This window comes from Botryllus schlosseri, chromosome 15 (assembly GCF_051294905.1).
Source record: "Botryllus schlosseri isolate E-star chromosome 15, Bs_hap1, whole genome shotgun sequence".
Lineage (NCBI taxonomy): Eukaryota > Metazoa > Chordata > Ascidiacea > Stolidobranchia > Styelidae > Botryllus > Botryllus schlosseri.
In genome coordinates, this window is record NC_137250.1 from 12,166,192 (window position 1) to 12,183,035 (window position 16,844).

General features: G+C 41.9%; 1 protein-coding gene across 2 annotated transcripts; it reads left to right on the top strand.

Moving 5' to 3' along the window:
• Positions 1 to 1,425: 1,425 nt before the first annotated feature.
• On the top strand, positions 1,426 to 6,165 carry LOC145456896 (uncharacterized). 2 transcript variants are annotated; one of them, XM_080335037.1, is made up of 7 exons: positions 1,430 to 1,782; positions 1,845 to 1,903; positions 2,014 to 2,099; positions 2,993 to 3,127; positions 4,431 to 4,539; positions 4,840 to 4,922; positions 5,965 to 6,165. In XM_080335037.1, exons 1-7 carry the CDS (start codon positions 1,619 to 1,621, stop codon positions 6,019 to 6,021), a joined length of 693 nt encoding a protein of 230 aa, XP_080191163.1. In that variant the 5' UTR covers positions 1,430 to 1,618; the 3' UTR covers positions 6,022 to 6,165. The 2 variants fall into 2 exon arrangements, with proteins under 2 accessions (XP_080191165.1, XP_080191163.1); XM_080335039.1 differs by lacking the exon at positions 2,993 to 3,127 and having other exon boundaries at positions 1,426 to 1,782.
• Positions 6,166 to 16,844: the final 10,679 nt, after the last annotated feature.

Sequence of the window (16,844 nt, forward strand, 5' to 3'; positions counted from 1 at the left end):
GGCAGAAGTCCGATGTGTAATATTCCAATTTCATATAACTCAAAAAGAATGAAACCCGTCTCGAAAGCAAATAGAATTTCAATGGGCCCAAAATCTCGTATTGAAGGGATTTCATTAAATGAATTGCAAATTGTGCGGTGTGATTAGGCAAATTATAGTTCAACATTCAGTTTCTAGAAATTCAACTCCTATAGAGCGGTTGCGGACACACTCCATCAGCTGACAGACAGACAGTTTTAATGGCCATAAATGAACGCCAATGATGTCGCCAAGACATAACTAACTGCACAGTGCACAGACGACATAATTTCTCATCATAATCGATTATGACGATTACTATATTGTCCAATAATCGTAATCGGACCTTTGGAATATTATCTATTACTGTGTAAAAGGACGATTACTCAACTTTTTATACTTTCAATGACTATTGACTGCGGCATATAGTTTGGCTAGGAAGATGGGATAAATGGAACTCGTAGTCGCGTCGTGGATAGTTATTCGATCATCATTGTGTTGATATATGATTGAGATAACCAATTGCTCTATCATATTCTGGTTACCAAAATTACCGCTGGCTCGTAGAGCCAGAACGGCACGCACCAAACAGCAATACGTTGTTGTAAAATGTAATTAATCCTGAATAGACTTGCAATCGCGGACATTGGCATGCAACATGCCATGTCAGATTCGAAAACTCTCTTGAAGAGTGCAATCTTATTCGAAACTATAATTTCATTTCTTTACACAGATTATACCTCAGTTTTGTTATATGTACCGTATTAACTGCTACCCAGCGTAAAGTACATTTTTGCCTGACGCAAAAGAGATGGAAGCATCACAATTCATTCTAACCGATATCCAAGGTAACTGTCGACATTTTGTAATATATCCACCCGATGCGCAATTCAAGTAACACACGAGTTTCATTTTGCAGCCAAGATTCGTCGAATTCATTGCGACTTCATGATCCATGGGAAACCTATCACCTATGACAATCCAAATTTGTATGCTCTCATTAACAAATTGGAATGTCTACTTCAAGCATGCTCAAGAAAGAAACCCTTCTTTGGAGGTTCTCGACACTATTGGACTTGGATGCGTGATTCCTTGGAACGCGCGAAAGGATTGGGCCTGACTATCGGGATCGACTCCGTCCATATTAGTAAGCAGGTAAAATCTCCAATCTACCATAACCGCCACACCATGCATAAATATTTCTCTGATTATAGTCTACCGATTTGGCTGCACCAACCGTGGTAATATGAATGATACAATTGCGGTTAATGGGTACTTATTACCCTGTAATGGATGGATCTGTCTTTCCAATTCAGAAATGCATTATGAGCACCAATAATAATTCGTACATTTTATGTACGAAAAATGTGACATTTCCAAAAGCAATCATCTCATTTTATGCCTAATTGCGGACAGTGAATCCCAATCCGTCACTCTTTTTGGAGCCGGTGAATAAATATGCATCTGTTTTTATGTTATTGGAAGGTGTCTAAATATCTTGAATCATTTCAAGTTCCGTACTGTCAACGGCAAGGGAAGAGCATTGCTACGATACTCTCTCGTTCATCATATTCTGGCTGAAAGCTTCCAACATTGTCTGATGAACGACAGGAGATGCTCACGTTACCTCAAACCGGAGTGCATTCTAATGAGGCCAGCGCAGGCCAACGAATTTCTGGATGCGCTTTATGACCTCAATGAAGTGGACTTCGATCTTAGCTCCGACTGCTACGACCTTGATTTTGCGTGGCCTTCGTCTCGACGGTAACGCGGAGAATAACGTACATATCGCTACTTCTATATTTCCAATTGCGTATCTCGTCTAGGTTATATTCAAACGACATCGGCGAAGATGTCAGCAGTGTTGAGGATGACAGCATGATATGTAAGTTGCGATGCTATTACTGCTACTACCATTACTACTACCTACTTCCGTAAAGATAAATATATCAAACTACGGTACCTTCTCTACGATGAGCGTCCAATTGATTACAGGGATTGCGAAGCATGAATTTGAATACACGTGCCACTTTATCGACGAACTCTATTCTTATTCTGAATACGAGGAATCAGACCTAGAGGTATGGAATTAAGAGGCTTGATCAATTTTGTTCAGACTACAGTTTCTTTAACTTATTTGTCTATCCATCCTGTTATCACCATCGACTTATCTTTATCACCCCAGTTACAGCATATTGAATTTACTGGTAGTACTTTCCAGTCATCTGACTTTCGTTTATTCTAGTGATGCCACTATAAATTCGTAGAATAGTAATAATTGTCGATTTATTTCTCACTTAATTGTAGGCAAGGCCGCAACTGCCACACATCAAACCCCACAATACGGAAGGGATATAGCTGTATGGAGGAGGACCCTAAATTTATTTTCTAAATCAAGATAAATTAAAGAGTAATATAGGGCAGATTTTTACAACTTCGTCTTTGCACGCATCGTGTGATTAAGATATGCACGAATTTATATGCGTATTCTGTGGAATTATAGTAAAGGAATCTTCAAGCTTTATGATTTTTTTTAAATGCGTCCGTGACGACAAAAGGTTGGGAATATTACTGTATTTATATATTCTGTCATATATTAGAAACTATGACGGGCGCGCATGGATTGATGACGGGTAATGGTTACGCTATAGGTTGCAGTAATCTCGTTTTTCTTTTTGTTAATGTAATGTTTATCATTTAACAAAGCGTGAACAGTTGAGGTGGGAATGGGAATACGAATGTAATATATGGTGCTGCAATGTCGCCAGACGCATCAATTTATCTAAACAGTAAAGTATCAATTCACCATCATCTTCCATCGATTTAATATCGGATATACCAAGAAACTGAGTTGCGTATAAGCTAAGCATTTTCGTATCGCTATCGCACTCACCCATGGAAACGATTCGCTCACTTCTAGAACCTCTGGTTTACAGTCCGGTTTATGATTAATTATCGTTTCGCATTGTCGCAGATGAGTTTGAAGGAGCTGGGGGAAGAAGTTAGGAATACCATTGAATCTGTTGGAGAGAAGACGGAAGTACTTGATCCAAAATACACGAATCTAACGCTCTGCGGAGCCGCTATGCAGATGACCAACAAATTTTCGGTTAGTAATTCCGGGATATTATGCCACATCATCTGCCGCAGTTTCCGGACTATGCGTATACACCATTTACGTATTCGTCAGTAACTGAGTTTATTGATGTCCAAGCTAAAGTTAACAATCTTAGCTCCCACATTCAGACAGTGTTGGGATCAAGTCACTACCTTCGAGTCACGAGTCATTTCGAGTCATTGCACATTTTGACTCGAGTCAAGTCAAGTCAATCGATTTTCGAAGGTGACTCGAGTCAAGTCAAGTCACTCGATTTTTAAAGGTGACTCGAGTCAAGTCAAGTCAAGTCAAGTCACGAGTCAAGTCACAATTCAAGTCAAGTTGCCTTTTCGAAGTATGGGGCATGGTAACGTCATTGCATTTTGCTAGATGTCTGAAATATAGATTGAGCGGTCATTGATTTTAAACCGATGAACGAATATAGGGTTAAATATACAATCAAGAAGGTGCTGTATCGCTCACATACACGTAGAACTGCTAAACCACAGTTTATAGTTATCAGCCAAAATAGAGAATATATACGAATTGATAGGATGCAACACATTACCCATTTACAAATCGATATGATATGATTCGAGCCTGCTCCAATGGTTGAGTACTATGTAAACTATATTCGAATTCAATTTCAATAAAACAAGAGGTTTGGTTAAAGTAAAACAGAAAATACTTACGTTACTATACCAGTTTACGACAACGTAAGCTGTAAGCTTCGATCATTTCGGTTGCAGTCAATTTATTTGTGAGGGAACAATTGAGGCTCAGTAAAACGCACGATCATTAAATGATTGATCGCTCTCACGGTGACACCAGCGTTTCGCGAACAATCCGAACATATGCAAGATTCAGTTATTTTTATCGGCACCGATTACTTGATGACTTGAAATTGACTAGTTAATTTTGCTTCGAATCACGAGTCAATCCATATTTCTGATACGCCGAGTCAAGTCAAGTCAAGTCATTTCAGCAAAGTGACTCGAGTCAAGTCAAGTCATTCGAAAAAGGTGACTCGAGTCCGACTCGAGTCAAGTCATGACTCGAGTCATCCCAACACTGCATTCAGATAAAGTAATCATTCCAGCTATCAATGAAATAATAAAGAAATAACGCTGTAAGTGGGAAGTACATTGGTATCAAATGCGACTTTTAGTGGTCGAGTTTGACGCATAAATTTTCCGTGAATATAAGTTTTGCTCTCAGACAAATACATTTTGTCTTGGCCTGAATTACAATAATATTTCTTATTCATATGGGTACATGTACTTACTGTAATTATTTACCGCTATCGTGTGTTCAGATCAAAACATTCGGCGCTGAGAGAGCTGATGAATTGAGGGAAGCTTCATTTCATTATAAGACTTCGGAATTCCCGGATAACAACGTGCAGCAATCCGCAGAGCTAGAAGGTAAGTATACTATCTGGATCGGAGATGTGTGATCTTCGGTCCGCGCAGGAGTGCTACTCGGCCATTTGCGGGACGACAAGGAGCTTGCTAGCCTATTGCTAATTACTATGCGTAACCAATCATGTGACTGAAGTCCTGCAAATACTTTTATTAATCCTTAATTTAATTAGAAAGCGGGTCCAGCAGCAAATAAAAACGGCGGCTCGCTGTCTTATTGATATATGGCCCGATTGTCCAAAAGGGTCCACACCCTTGATATAAATTGTATACTTTGTACTTATGAATTATAATTATCATTAGAACAACTGAAAATAGCCAGAGCTGAGAGAGACGAGGCGCTCGCCGATTTGGTGACCACTAAAGAAGAAATTCAAGTTCTGAAGGTGGGTTTTGTTTACAAGTTCCCCAAAACGTTGTTGTAGCGTTTATATTATTTGATATCTCTATTATGTATCTATGTAGGGGTGGCCAACCGTTTCAGTCAAAGGGTCACTCGAGATTGACGAACCATTGCGCGGACCACTTGAATGTTTATGACCTTATTCAAGTCGTCAGATAAGAGTGAACCGGATTATGTAGGCTACCCGTAAAAACATGACTTTTCTTACTACGCATCAAAATTGTTAACAACTATGCAATGAAAACACGTCGCGCAATGCGCGAAAGTTGTTTAAAGTTGATGAATGAATTCGCTCAATAATATTGTTACTTGCATATATTGCGGGTCGGCTCCGTATACCACTGCTCCACTGGGCTCATTTGGCATGGGCAGGATTATTCGCGCTTGCATCAATGTCGAACATGCGTCTATTATTGTGTGCAAAGGTTCAATCGCCGACGAACTCTCTGCGAGTGCAGACGCGAAGTCCCATGTTGGACGACAAATTCAAAATGTGACTGGCCTATGGCTATGCGTCAATGCGTCAACATCCCAAATTTCGCGGTCCGGATAACCAAAATTTTGGTTGGCCCTGCAAAGTTCATAATAATAAATTGCCTGGGTAATGTATTTTTTAAATCATATAACTAATTTCGCGAATTACCTCACGGGTCACGGGTTAGCCGCCCCTGGGTTAGAGACATCATCAGAACTTATTCTCTGCCTTTAATAATGTTATAATGCGATCTAAAACAATGACCGGGGGTCATACGAGAAGGTTTACAAGTCAACATTGACGACTCTCGAATCCGCTGTTAATTCCTGTATTATGGTGATATGGTGGATACAATGTAATGATGTAACAACTATATATTATTCCTTATTTTCCAAGGTAATCAGAGTATGTGTGTGGCGTGGATATATATCGTCCTATTTGTGAATACTGAACAGAACGCGAAACATGTATAGAACAACCCCTGCCCCTTATGAAAGACCTAGCAAAATTATAGCTACAATAATCTGATTGCCTCTTTCATTTTTGCCAGGCGAACATTTACATCCTGCAAAATATTCTCAATGGCCACGACGTTTCACAGAGTTAAATACGTCAAAGGCGACGACTTTTACCGTTGAGCGTCCAAGCGGAATAACGATCCGAACTGCGATGTGAATGGCGGAGCGAAAATTTCTAGATATGTAGGTTTGTTCCATATCGACGATGAAATACATTCCCAAGTTTTTTCTTATTCTTTGGCGTGCACATTTGAATGGTAGACAGTAGAATACTAGCAGAGTAATAGGAGAAACAGAATTAATGAGCACTGTAATGCAAAAGGTTCGAGACACCAGTGAGGTGAAAATCCAATCTGTCATTTTGGAATTTAGATTATGCATTCAGGGCTTTGGAGCAGCCGTAAATTTTAACTGCTCCAGCTCCGGCTCCGTAGCTTTCTTCTATCATACATTAGCTCCGGCTCCAGCTCCGGAGCCGCATTATTACCACTGCTCCGGCTCCAGCTCCGGCTCCGGCTCTGAAATTATCGAATGGGTCTGTCTATATCAGGGGTGGTCAACCCGCGGGGCAAATGTGGCCCGCGAGAGGGTTTTGCGTGACCCGCGAGGTAATTTCCTATCATATTATCGAAAATGAATTGCTCAGATTGTGAACTTGCAATGCAATGCCAGCCAAAAATTGCAATTCTGGCTGCGACACTTGGGATGTTGATGACTAAAATATCAGTTCCGACGCATTGGCAGATCCAGGGTCCAGTCATATTTTCAGTAAATCGTCGTACATTACAATAAACTAAAATAGTAGCGAAATTTTTCTTCACGCTTCGCGTGTTTAATTGTAACACGATTTCTTACTTGGTAGCCTACCGCCTACTGTAAATGAAATGAACGCCTAATTTACCCGATTGAGTCTAACTGTATTCGCAATTACGGGAGAAAGTCTTTTCGCGTTTGCGCTCGCATAAAGATCGTCGACCGTGAAAAGTAGGCACAAAATGATTGTCGCACATTATCGAAGATCTTCGATATCGATGTGGCCAGACGCCGAATAGTCGTGTCCTTGCAAACTGAGCCTAGCGGGCGGTATACAATAGACCCGCAATATACTCAAGTAATAATATTATTGACCTAGTTTATTTATAAACTTTGAAAATTTTACCCACTTGGCGCGACTAGTGGACCGCGCACTCGTTCGTCAATTTCAAGTGCCCCTTTAGTCGAAAAGGTTGGCCATTCCTGGTCTATATAGATTACTAATCTACCCATAGGTTAGTTATCTATAGTAATCTCGAGTCTGTCAGCCGTCAGTACCATTCGATGTAGCAACGAAGACATATATGTGCCGCCGTGCCGGCTTGTGACGTCATAATGTATACTTGTCAATTGTCGACAACATCATAGTTGCATTAGAACGCACTTTACTCTATGCCATTGCTGTGCACAGCATTAAAATTCAGGCCTGCTGTTCAATTATGATAAATCAGCAGATGTGGTTGTTGCATATATAATAGCATCTTATGAAATAGGTCGGAGCCGGAGCTACTCCTCAAATACCGGGCTCCAGCTCCAGCTGAATTTTATGTAGAGCTCCGGCTCCGGCGAAAATGTACGGCTCCGGGGCTCCGGCTCCAAAGCCCTGTGCATAATGCAATGCACGGTAGCTGACCTATAGGTACACTTGGACCTACAATGTGATGAATATTATGCATTAACGGTGAAATCCGACATGCCCCAACAGTAGGCTTACCATATTTCGGAAATGAAAAAAGAGGACACTTTTTCAGAAATTTTAGTCAAGCATAACTGGAGAAGAATTCTCAAAAACGGGTAAATTTCACCCGCTTCATGATCGGTTGACTAAAAAAAAAAAAAAAAAAAAAAAAAGGTCATCACTTCCACTCAGAGCTCAAAAACACGTTTTTCACTCCCCATTACCAGGTGGATGACTAAAAAAAAAAAAAAAAAAAAAAAAAAAGGTCTTCTTTTCGCTCAGAGCTGAAATCACCACTTTTCCCTCCGAAATACCCGCCGGAGCTTCACTTCTGCGCTAATTTGCGGCATATCACTCGCAATTTCCTCTAAATCTGACCTAAATTTTCAAAAAAGAGGACAAAATCTCAAAAAAGAGGACAAAAGGGCGTCCTCCGAGGACACTTTCAAAAAAGTCAAAAAAGAGGACAAATCCTCTTAAAAGAGGACGTATGGTAAGCCTACCCAACAGAGCAGCCGGTTAAATTCCTCAGAATCAAATTAAGTCTAACTCGCTTCGGTCATAGATATTGCGTATATACAGTATACACTGATCGCCCACCAAGTGGTTCTATTCTAAATGAATCACAATTGATGTAACGGAGTGTTTACAGACAACAACTCTCTGCATTATCCCGAAGAAATTACATAGCGAGTTATAGTGCTCCGACACCATTACTTCGTTTCCATGCTCGGCCGACGGTCGGCCGAAAGGCCATGACGCATGCGTTGTACATGTCGGCCGTGTTTCCATGAGCAGACGTAACCCAACCGTGACTTGGCCGAACTAGGTGGGCGAAGCGCTCGCGATGAAGTTTTTGGCTTACTTACTCAGTAATAATTTCATAATAATCACAAGATTGCGATAAAATGACTCGGGAGGCATGAGCCAAGGCGGCTTGGAGCGGTCATTCAATCAAACAAACATCTTTGACCTTGAACACGTAGGCCTAAATCAATCCAGCATGTAACATGGTCATGATGAATCACTTGCTTAAAACTGACAGAAGATAGAATAAGATGGAAAAAAGATGAAAATTCGGTGGCATATCTTAGTATGTGGGAGATATAGATATGGTATATCGTGGTCCGATAATTTCGAATGCAGAATAGTAACTTGTCCATTAGTCTACCGGTACTATTGTTTCGTCGTCGTGATTCAGACATGAAACTCGAGTGTCTTGTTGCTTACCAGGAGAATGTGAATAAGTTCACCTATACTTCGTTTCCATGCTCGGCCTACGGTCGGCCGAAAGGCCATGACGCATGCGTTGTACATGTCGGCCGTGTTTCCATGACCAGGCGTAATCCGACCGTGACTTGGCCGAACTAGGTGGGCGAAGCGATCGCAATGACGTTTTTGGGTTACTTTATGTAATAATTTCATAAAAATCACAAGACTGCGATAAATGACTCGATAGGAATGAGCCGAGATGACGTGTAATGGTCATTCAGTCAAACAACACGCTTTGACCTTGGATACGTAGGCCTAAATCCATCCAACATGTAAAATGGTCATGATGAACCCAATTGCTTAAAACTAACAGAAGATAAAATAAAATGGAAAAAAGATGAAAATTGGTGGCATATCTTAGTATGTGGGGGATATAGATATGGGATATCGTGGTCCAATAATCTCGAGCGCAGAATAGTAAAAAGTCCAGTAGTCTACCGGTACTACTGTCTCGTCGTCATGATTCAGACATGAACTTCCAGTGTCCTGTTGATGATTTGCTTACAAGGGGAATGTGAATAAGTTCACCTAGTTTGTGGTACCCACTACCCATGCACCAGAACACAAACCCTCGAATTATGGCAGCAGCGTATGTGATCAGATCGCGAAGATTTCGGTAGCCTACGGGTAATTCGTAGCAGTACCGGTACTACTAAATTCCATTGCAATCATAATTAAATTCCGGGGTTTTCAAGGCGTCCAAGATCCGTCCGGAGTGCAGCCATAGTTAATTTGATACGAAAAGTGTATTGTAAGTATCGAATACCAATTCGCTAATCCAAGACACAGCGCAAGCATGGCCGAAGGGCTAAGCCGAAGGATTCACTCGATGGCCGACGAGTCGGCCGACGTGGGTGTGCAATCTCTGCATGCGCAACAAAATTCTCTCGTTCGTCGGCCGAATCGAAAATGGGCCCATCGGCCGTGCATGGAAACGCAGTACTAGTTTGTGGTCAAACGGTAGTTTGTATTGTAGCCATGCCCCAGAACACAAACCCTCGAATTGTGGCAGCAGCGTATGTGAGCAGGTCGCGAAGAAGATTTCGGTAGCCTACGGGTAATTCGTAGCAGTACCGGTACTACTAATTTCCGTTGCAATCATAATTAATTTCCTGGTTTCTCAATGTGTCCAAGATCCGTCCGGAATGCAGCCATGGTAATTTGATACGAAAAGTGTATTGTAAGTAGCAAATAGCAATTTGCTAATCGAAGGCACAGCGCAAGCATGGCCGAACGGCTAAGCCGAAGTATTCACTCGTTGGCCGACGTGGGTGTGCTTGCGCAACAATTTTCTCTCGTTCGTCGGCCGAGTCTCTCGAAAATGGGCCCATCGGCCGTGCATGGAAACGCAGTGCTTGTGTCCTTGGAAGACTCATTGCTCTTGCTCTCGTTGTGACCGACATATATAGTCGGCCGTTGCGTTACATATCTGATTGGTCCACACTTCAGAATTACAACCGGGGAGGATGAAAATGGATGCAGTCAAGAAAGTTTATGTAATTATAACCTATTGTATCTTTTCTACTTGACAATGCGTATTATGCACGGAAATATCAAATACATGTCAGAGAAGTTGAACTATCACCCTTATACAGGACCGTAGTAACTACCGCACCCATAAATTATAGTGTGCTTTTTGAAAATTTATGCAACTTCTTAAAATTTTTGACATGAGTCACTTTGATTCCGCTGCGACGATATGCACAATGCACAATGCACAGTGCACACGTCATATTGCAGGTTGTCTCGCCGAATATCAACTTAATCTGTTAAGAGCAACTGACGCTAAGACAAACGGTAAGGAAAAGTCATTCATCTACAATGGCTTCGACTGATCACCAGGCCTGTTTATTTTTGGATTTCTCCAAAAATAGCTTAGTTTTGTATGTTTTCAAATTTTATTTTGGGAGAATCACCAAAAAATAAGAAATGGAGGTGTTTTTAGTCCTAATACTACTAGAAAACGTCACCAAAAGTATGTTATTATCATGTATATTCATGTTCTTCAACACATCGACATTATCTGTGATCTTGATCCAACTTTTCATTGCTTTCGTCACAAAGTTTTTGGCCTGGAAAATGCCCTCCAAAGAAAAAAATCAGTGAGAGACGCCCGGTCAAGACTCTTCTCCCATTTAATTTTCGAAAAATCGGACACGACCACCGCAATTGTGGGAAACATGGGGCCTATCGGGGTCCAAAGAACTGTCGTCGAATGGCTTCAAACTCTCCAAACTCTTCAATCTTACAAGCCTTTGCTTCTCTTTGCACTCGAATGTCCTGCAGCGATAAAGTGCCTCAAAACCCCTTGGAAGTCGGCTATGTCCGTTGTAGTTGTCCCTGGCACTAACATAATAACAGAAAGGGAAGTCATATTGATGGATGAACTTTACCAGAAGTGTAAAAGGACATATATTTGAATATTAAATTTGTAGCAAAAAATACCACTGAATTCTTTTAATATTTTACTATATTTGGACCAATGTCGAAAATGGAAGTTCATTTGTGCGGGACATTTTTTCGATTTGAACAAAATGATTATAATTTTAATAATTTATTTCAATTTATTTTAGTCATTAATTCCTGCTACAGGTAATTTTTTCAAGTCATAACCCGAATGCACAGTGTACATTGTACGATGTACCATGGCCTAGTAGGCCATGGATGTACATAGTGCAATAATACGTAATGTATGCGTAATTGCATAACATTACCAAAAGGCATATAACTGTGACGTGCCACCCATCTCAGATTGGTTTCGTTACATATAGCCTACTACCCACGGACAAGTTCTCGTATACTCCCATAAGGGAAGGACCGTATTATGGGTGTTTCCTTAACAGCATCTGAGAGTATTTCGATGTTACCCAAAGGTATCTGTTCCTGTGGACATAGGTGAGGGGAATTGTCACATCAAATATAAATATAGGTCGGGTTAGGACTATATAGAGATGTACCATCATTCAATCTGTAACGTACTTTTGATCGTCGCCTAGTTACGATATTACGTTATATTTGGCTCCATTAGAGACTTGGCTATATGAACTTAGACTGTTCTAGTAGCTTGCTATCTCAATTCAAACCACTACATTAGTTTCTATGCGTCCGAGCCTACCCCTGAGACACGGTCAAAGTAATTCGGGCAATTACAGAAATAGGATCACAAATTTATCAAATGAAAGTCCACGTCAACTTTAAGGCAGCGGTTACAAATCGATTAACAACAGTTAACGCTCTAGGACAGTGGTTCTCAACCTTTTTCGTCTCGCGGACCGGTAAAATTTCAAAAAATGTCTGGCGGACCGGTGAAATTTCAAAATTGAAATGAGGCCAAAATGTAAAGTATGCAACCGTTTTTTGCAATTATATGGTGCTAGAGAGTGACTTTTAGAGGGTTTTCATCGTAGTTAATTATATCCATGATAGCATCCATGTGATTTTATGGTAGTGAGTCTGCCGAGTCGAGGTAAAATTGCCTTGCCAGATTAACGTGCTACCGCCGAGAGTCGTTTACAGTCTTTCGCGCCGAAGGCCGTGGGATTAAGCGACCACGCCAACTCCAATAATATTCTTCCCTTTGATAATTTCGAGAGAAAAAGCGTATCGGAGTCGAACCAAGCATCTTGTCGTGCTACCTTGCTCATTGCCCACTGCCATCAGACGAAGGCTACTCTGCCAACTACGAATACAATGCGTGCCGCAAGAAAACACATTACAGCAGCTATACCGGCCATCCACAAATCCGGGCCAAAAAGCACTTCTTCAGTCCACCCCCAAAAACGTTGGTCTTGTGGCCCCCACAAGGTGATAAGCCAAACTTCCGGGGGATTCGCCCCCAGACCCTACAGTTGGGTGGATATTTCACCTGTACTTGTGATCACATCCATTCTATTCAGCGTAAACATAGAGTTCACGCAACTGATCGCGCCAATGGCGAAAATTTTCGATCATTCACAACCGAAGCGGTTTTCTCGCGGCCGAATTTTTGGTCCACCTTTCGGATTCCCATGTTAACCTAAACTTCATTATGTGTTGGTGCGTAGTGACGCGGTAATGGCTGACGCCGAAATGCCTATAAATCATGCGTATTTCTCGGAGAAGGGCACCTAATAAGCAAGGCATTTGGGCACACTAATTCGTGCAAAGCGCGAAAAGAAATTGAAAAATGCTGGAAAAAGTTTCAAATAAATACGCTGATTTATGTTCATTGGCGAAAGTCCAGCCCTAATGTCACCTCACGAAGTTATGAATCAGTTTAAAATTTGATGTTTTATTTATTTTATCAATGGACAAGCCTTCAACATTGCATCATGAAATTTAAGTATAAAATTGTAATATATCTGGCGGACCGGCAGAAATGTCGTCGCGGACCGGCACCGGCGGTTGAGAACCACTGCTCTAGGATAAACTTATAATCTAAATCAGTGGTTCCCAACCTTTTTATCTTAATTCCCCACTTCCGATTTATTCCGAGCCTTCATTCCCCACCTAAAATCTCTATAACCATATCTACCCTTTAAAGTGCTACCTCCAATAACATTTTGCAAGACTTTGCTTAGTACATAGTACGTGCTATTGGTGATTGTTAAGATCCCCGGAATTGATCAGCACACAAGAAAATTAACGCAGTGGTGAACTGGTAACCGTAATATATGTATCTACCCCGACGCGCAGCCAACAGAAAAATAGGAGGGGTTGAAAAGTTTCCAAATGTTGCGTGGTATAGCAGCAATTTACATACGTAAATGCTGAATAATACATGATGGGTTAGATAAACTTCCTGGTGTTCACGAACGCATGCGTACGATGTATATATGAGCCGCCGTAAACTACACTTTCGCACAACACTAAAAGAACTTGAAATAACATAAATATGTAATTTCATTTGTAATGAGTCCGGATGTGCTATCAAATAGCGAGTCCACGATCTCCCTTGAACACATGTTCAGCAATATGAGCTCTTATTACAACGAATCAGAGTTTTTCTACCACTACGTTTCGTGACCGATGAAAGATGATGGTGCACAGGTGCACAAATGAATAAAAACATTTCTGGAGATGGCTTGTCGCTATCCTGGCGATCCTCGCTAATTGGAGGCACTGATAATATGAATCGCTGAATTGCAAATGAGCTATCAAATATTCGGTCGCCATTTCAAAACGACATTTATTAAAAAAGAATATTACTGTGAAGATTTTTTCAAAAGTGAGTCTATTCCCCACTAGAAATCCCGAAATTCCCCACGAGTGGGGAATTCCCCACCGTTTGGGAACCACTGATCTAAATGAATAATACCAATCATCTGAATGGTGCACCAAACAATACAATAATCGAATCTCTTATATCCCTAATCTTGATTAATTTGAATGACTGACAAAAAATCATTACCATCACCAAACCTGAAACTGATCAACAAATTACGCGGGTTACGGATAACCGCTAAAGTCTCTGTTGAGCTCTGAGACTCGCCAACACTCAACATTTCGCGTGTTACACAGTTGCCAGACGTCGTCGAGTACGGTCGTTTCTTGATTAGCTGTTCGGCTCTATCGAAGCATCGAGTCGTTCGGACAGATCATATTGCCGCTTTGTCATCGCCTATAGATATACTAGTCACAGGAGTATAGTGACTCTTAGTCGGTCGTTCTCCAATTCCTCTTGCAGGAAACGGAGAACAAGGAAGCAGAAACGTCTAGTCATATGAAGAGCAAGAAGTGTAGCGTTAAAGATGCTGACAGTGACTCCGATGAGAATAGAACTGGTGCCAAGATTATAGCTAGAAATTACGCGAATACGCGTAACAATCCGCGGACTCTTTTTCTACAGAAACACCGCCTTCTCAAGTATCTTCGGTCGTGTCGTCTTCCCTCTGTCTCAGTGAAAAGGGTAGACTAGTGAAATCGTATCACCTTGACTTGGTTAATAAGGCACTTCTTCATGCGTTAATCGGCAGCTATGCCGATATCAAGGTTCTCCGTTCGGGTGACATGCTAATCACTAGTAACAACGAAAAGCAATCAAAGCAGCTCCTTTATTGCACCACACTGAAGGCAGCATCGACAACGATTGAAATTAAGACATCAATCTTTCAACCCAGATCGTACGCAAACCGCGCAGTTGTCTCCGGCGTGCCGGTCGAAATAACGGAACAGGAGCTCTTAGGCAGTTTTCGCAACGTAAATGTAAGGCAGTTTTCGCAACATGAATGTAATTCATGTAAAAAGGCTAACCAAAAAACGAAAGAGGGCATTGTTCCTACAACTGCAGTTCTGTTGTCTTTAAGCACGGTCGCGATTCCACCGCACGGTAATTTCACTATCTCCGTTTCAAAACCAGACAATACAATCCACCTCCAACAAGACGCTTCCAATGCAATGTCTATGTCTCTTAAGCACTGTCCCGGAACACGTTGCTGCTCTCAACACGTACGACTGATGCTCCAACAAAAAATGTGGAAACTGCAACGAGGCAAACAGCGCTGCATAGGAAGAAGCCAAAATCAATGCTGTCGGAGAGGAATATTCTATATCCTTCACACACAAGCAAGGAAACCCTCGCGGATCATGAGTCGGTGATCGTAGACGATCCTGCTCCCAATTGACCAGTAGGCTACTACACGCACACGCGCGCACACACACACACCAGCAACGGCTTAGTTATAAGAATATACTAGCCCGTGGCCATGTTTGCAGGCCTACCACCCCACGTCCTAACGACGGTGACCTGCGCCATTTGCTACAGCCACCACCAAGGCCTTGTTGAAGTATTGCCAACCCCACAACCGCAACCGCAACACGAGGGCTTGCTTGTTTTCACCCCGTAGTCCTCCTTGCTGAAATCGTTGAAATAGCTGTAAATGCTTGCCAATCTGGCGACAGTGGTGCTGTGCCGTCTTACATCTACCGCAAACCACACGAATTCAAGCACTATTTGGCAACCTTAACCAGACAACCAGACGTTATTCTTATTGAATAGTCCCATCTCGTCCAAAGTATACACTGAAACTAGGGGGATACCAACTCTTCCGCCGTGATAAGGCGGTGTACTCCGACGGTATTGTCACTTTTATACGAGCATCGCTTAATGCGTCGCTTTCGAGCAACGTTTCGTCCTCCATTTTTGAGGTACTATTTGTGCGAGTGTAACTTGAACATAATGCAACGTATACATGCCTCCCGGACTCTGAAACTACGGCCGGTGACTTTTAGATATTTGACTCTTTGTCATCGCGCTCGATCACATGCGGTGACTTCAATGCACACCATACTTGTTGGAGTCACTCACAAATGACCGTGGAAACCAACTTTGCGACATAATGGATAGAAACGACCTCGTATTGCTGAACTCATCGTCACCCACTCGTATGAATATTGCGTGTGATGCCACCCGTCGCTGGTCACTTCTTCAACTGTCGATATCGTTTCGGGACATTGCGGCGAGATGTGCCGGAACAGTAACGGACCAGCTCATAGGTAGTGATCAAGTTGTAGTTCAGACCATACAAAAACAGGGCATCGTGCCGTGCCATTCATCAAAACGAAGATGGGATTACAGTAAGACTAGCTGACCAGCTTTCTCGGCTGCTGCATATTTCCACCTCTAATCCAACTTCACTTTCGACTTTTCACTTTCATATTCGAACGCTATAACGATATCACTGAAATATATTATGCACTGGCGGGTTTAGATCAGCAGAAGGAGCCGGTTATGCGTTTACTATTCCGTCGCTAATGAAAAACTTCTCTCAACCTTGTTCTACCCTAAAGTCAATCTTCTCCATCAAAGCACAAGCCATTCTCCACGCTCTGAAATGCAGCTGTCAGAATGGCTCAAACCATCGAAGATATCTGCTATTATCCGCTATGGCCAACGTGAAGTCACCGAATGGGGCCAGGCCGCTCGCTGAATCAAGCGATTCGGAAAGGCGC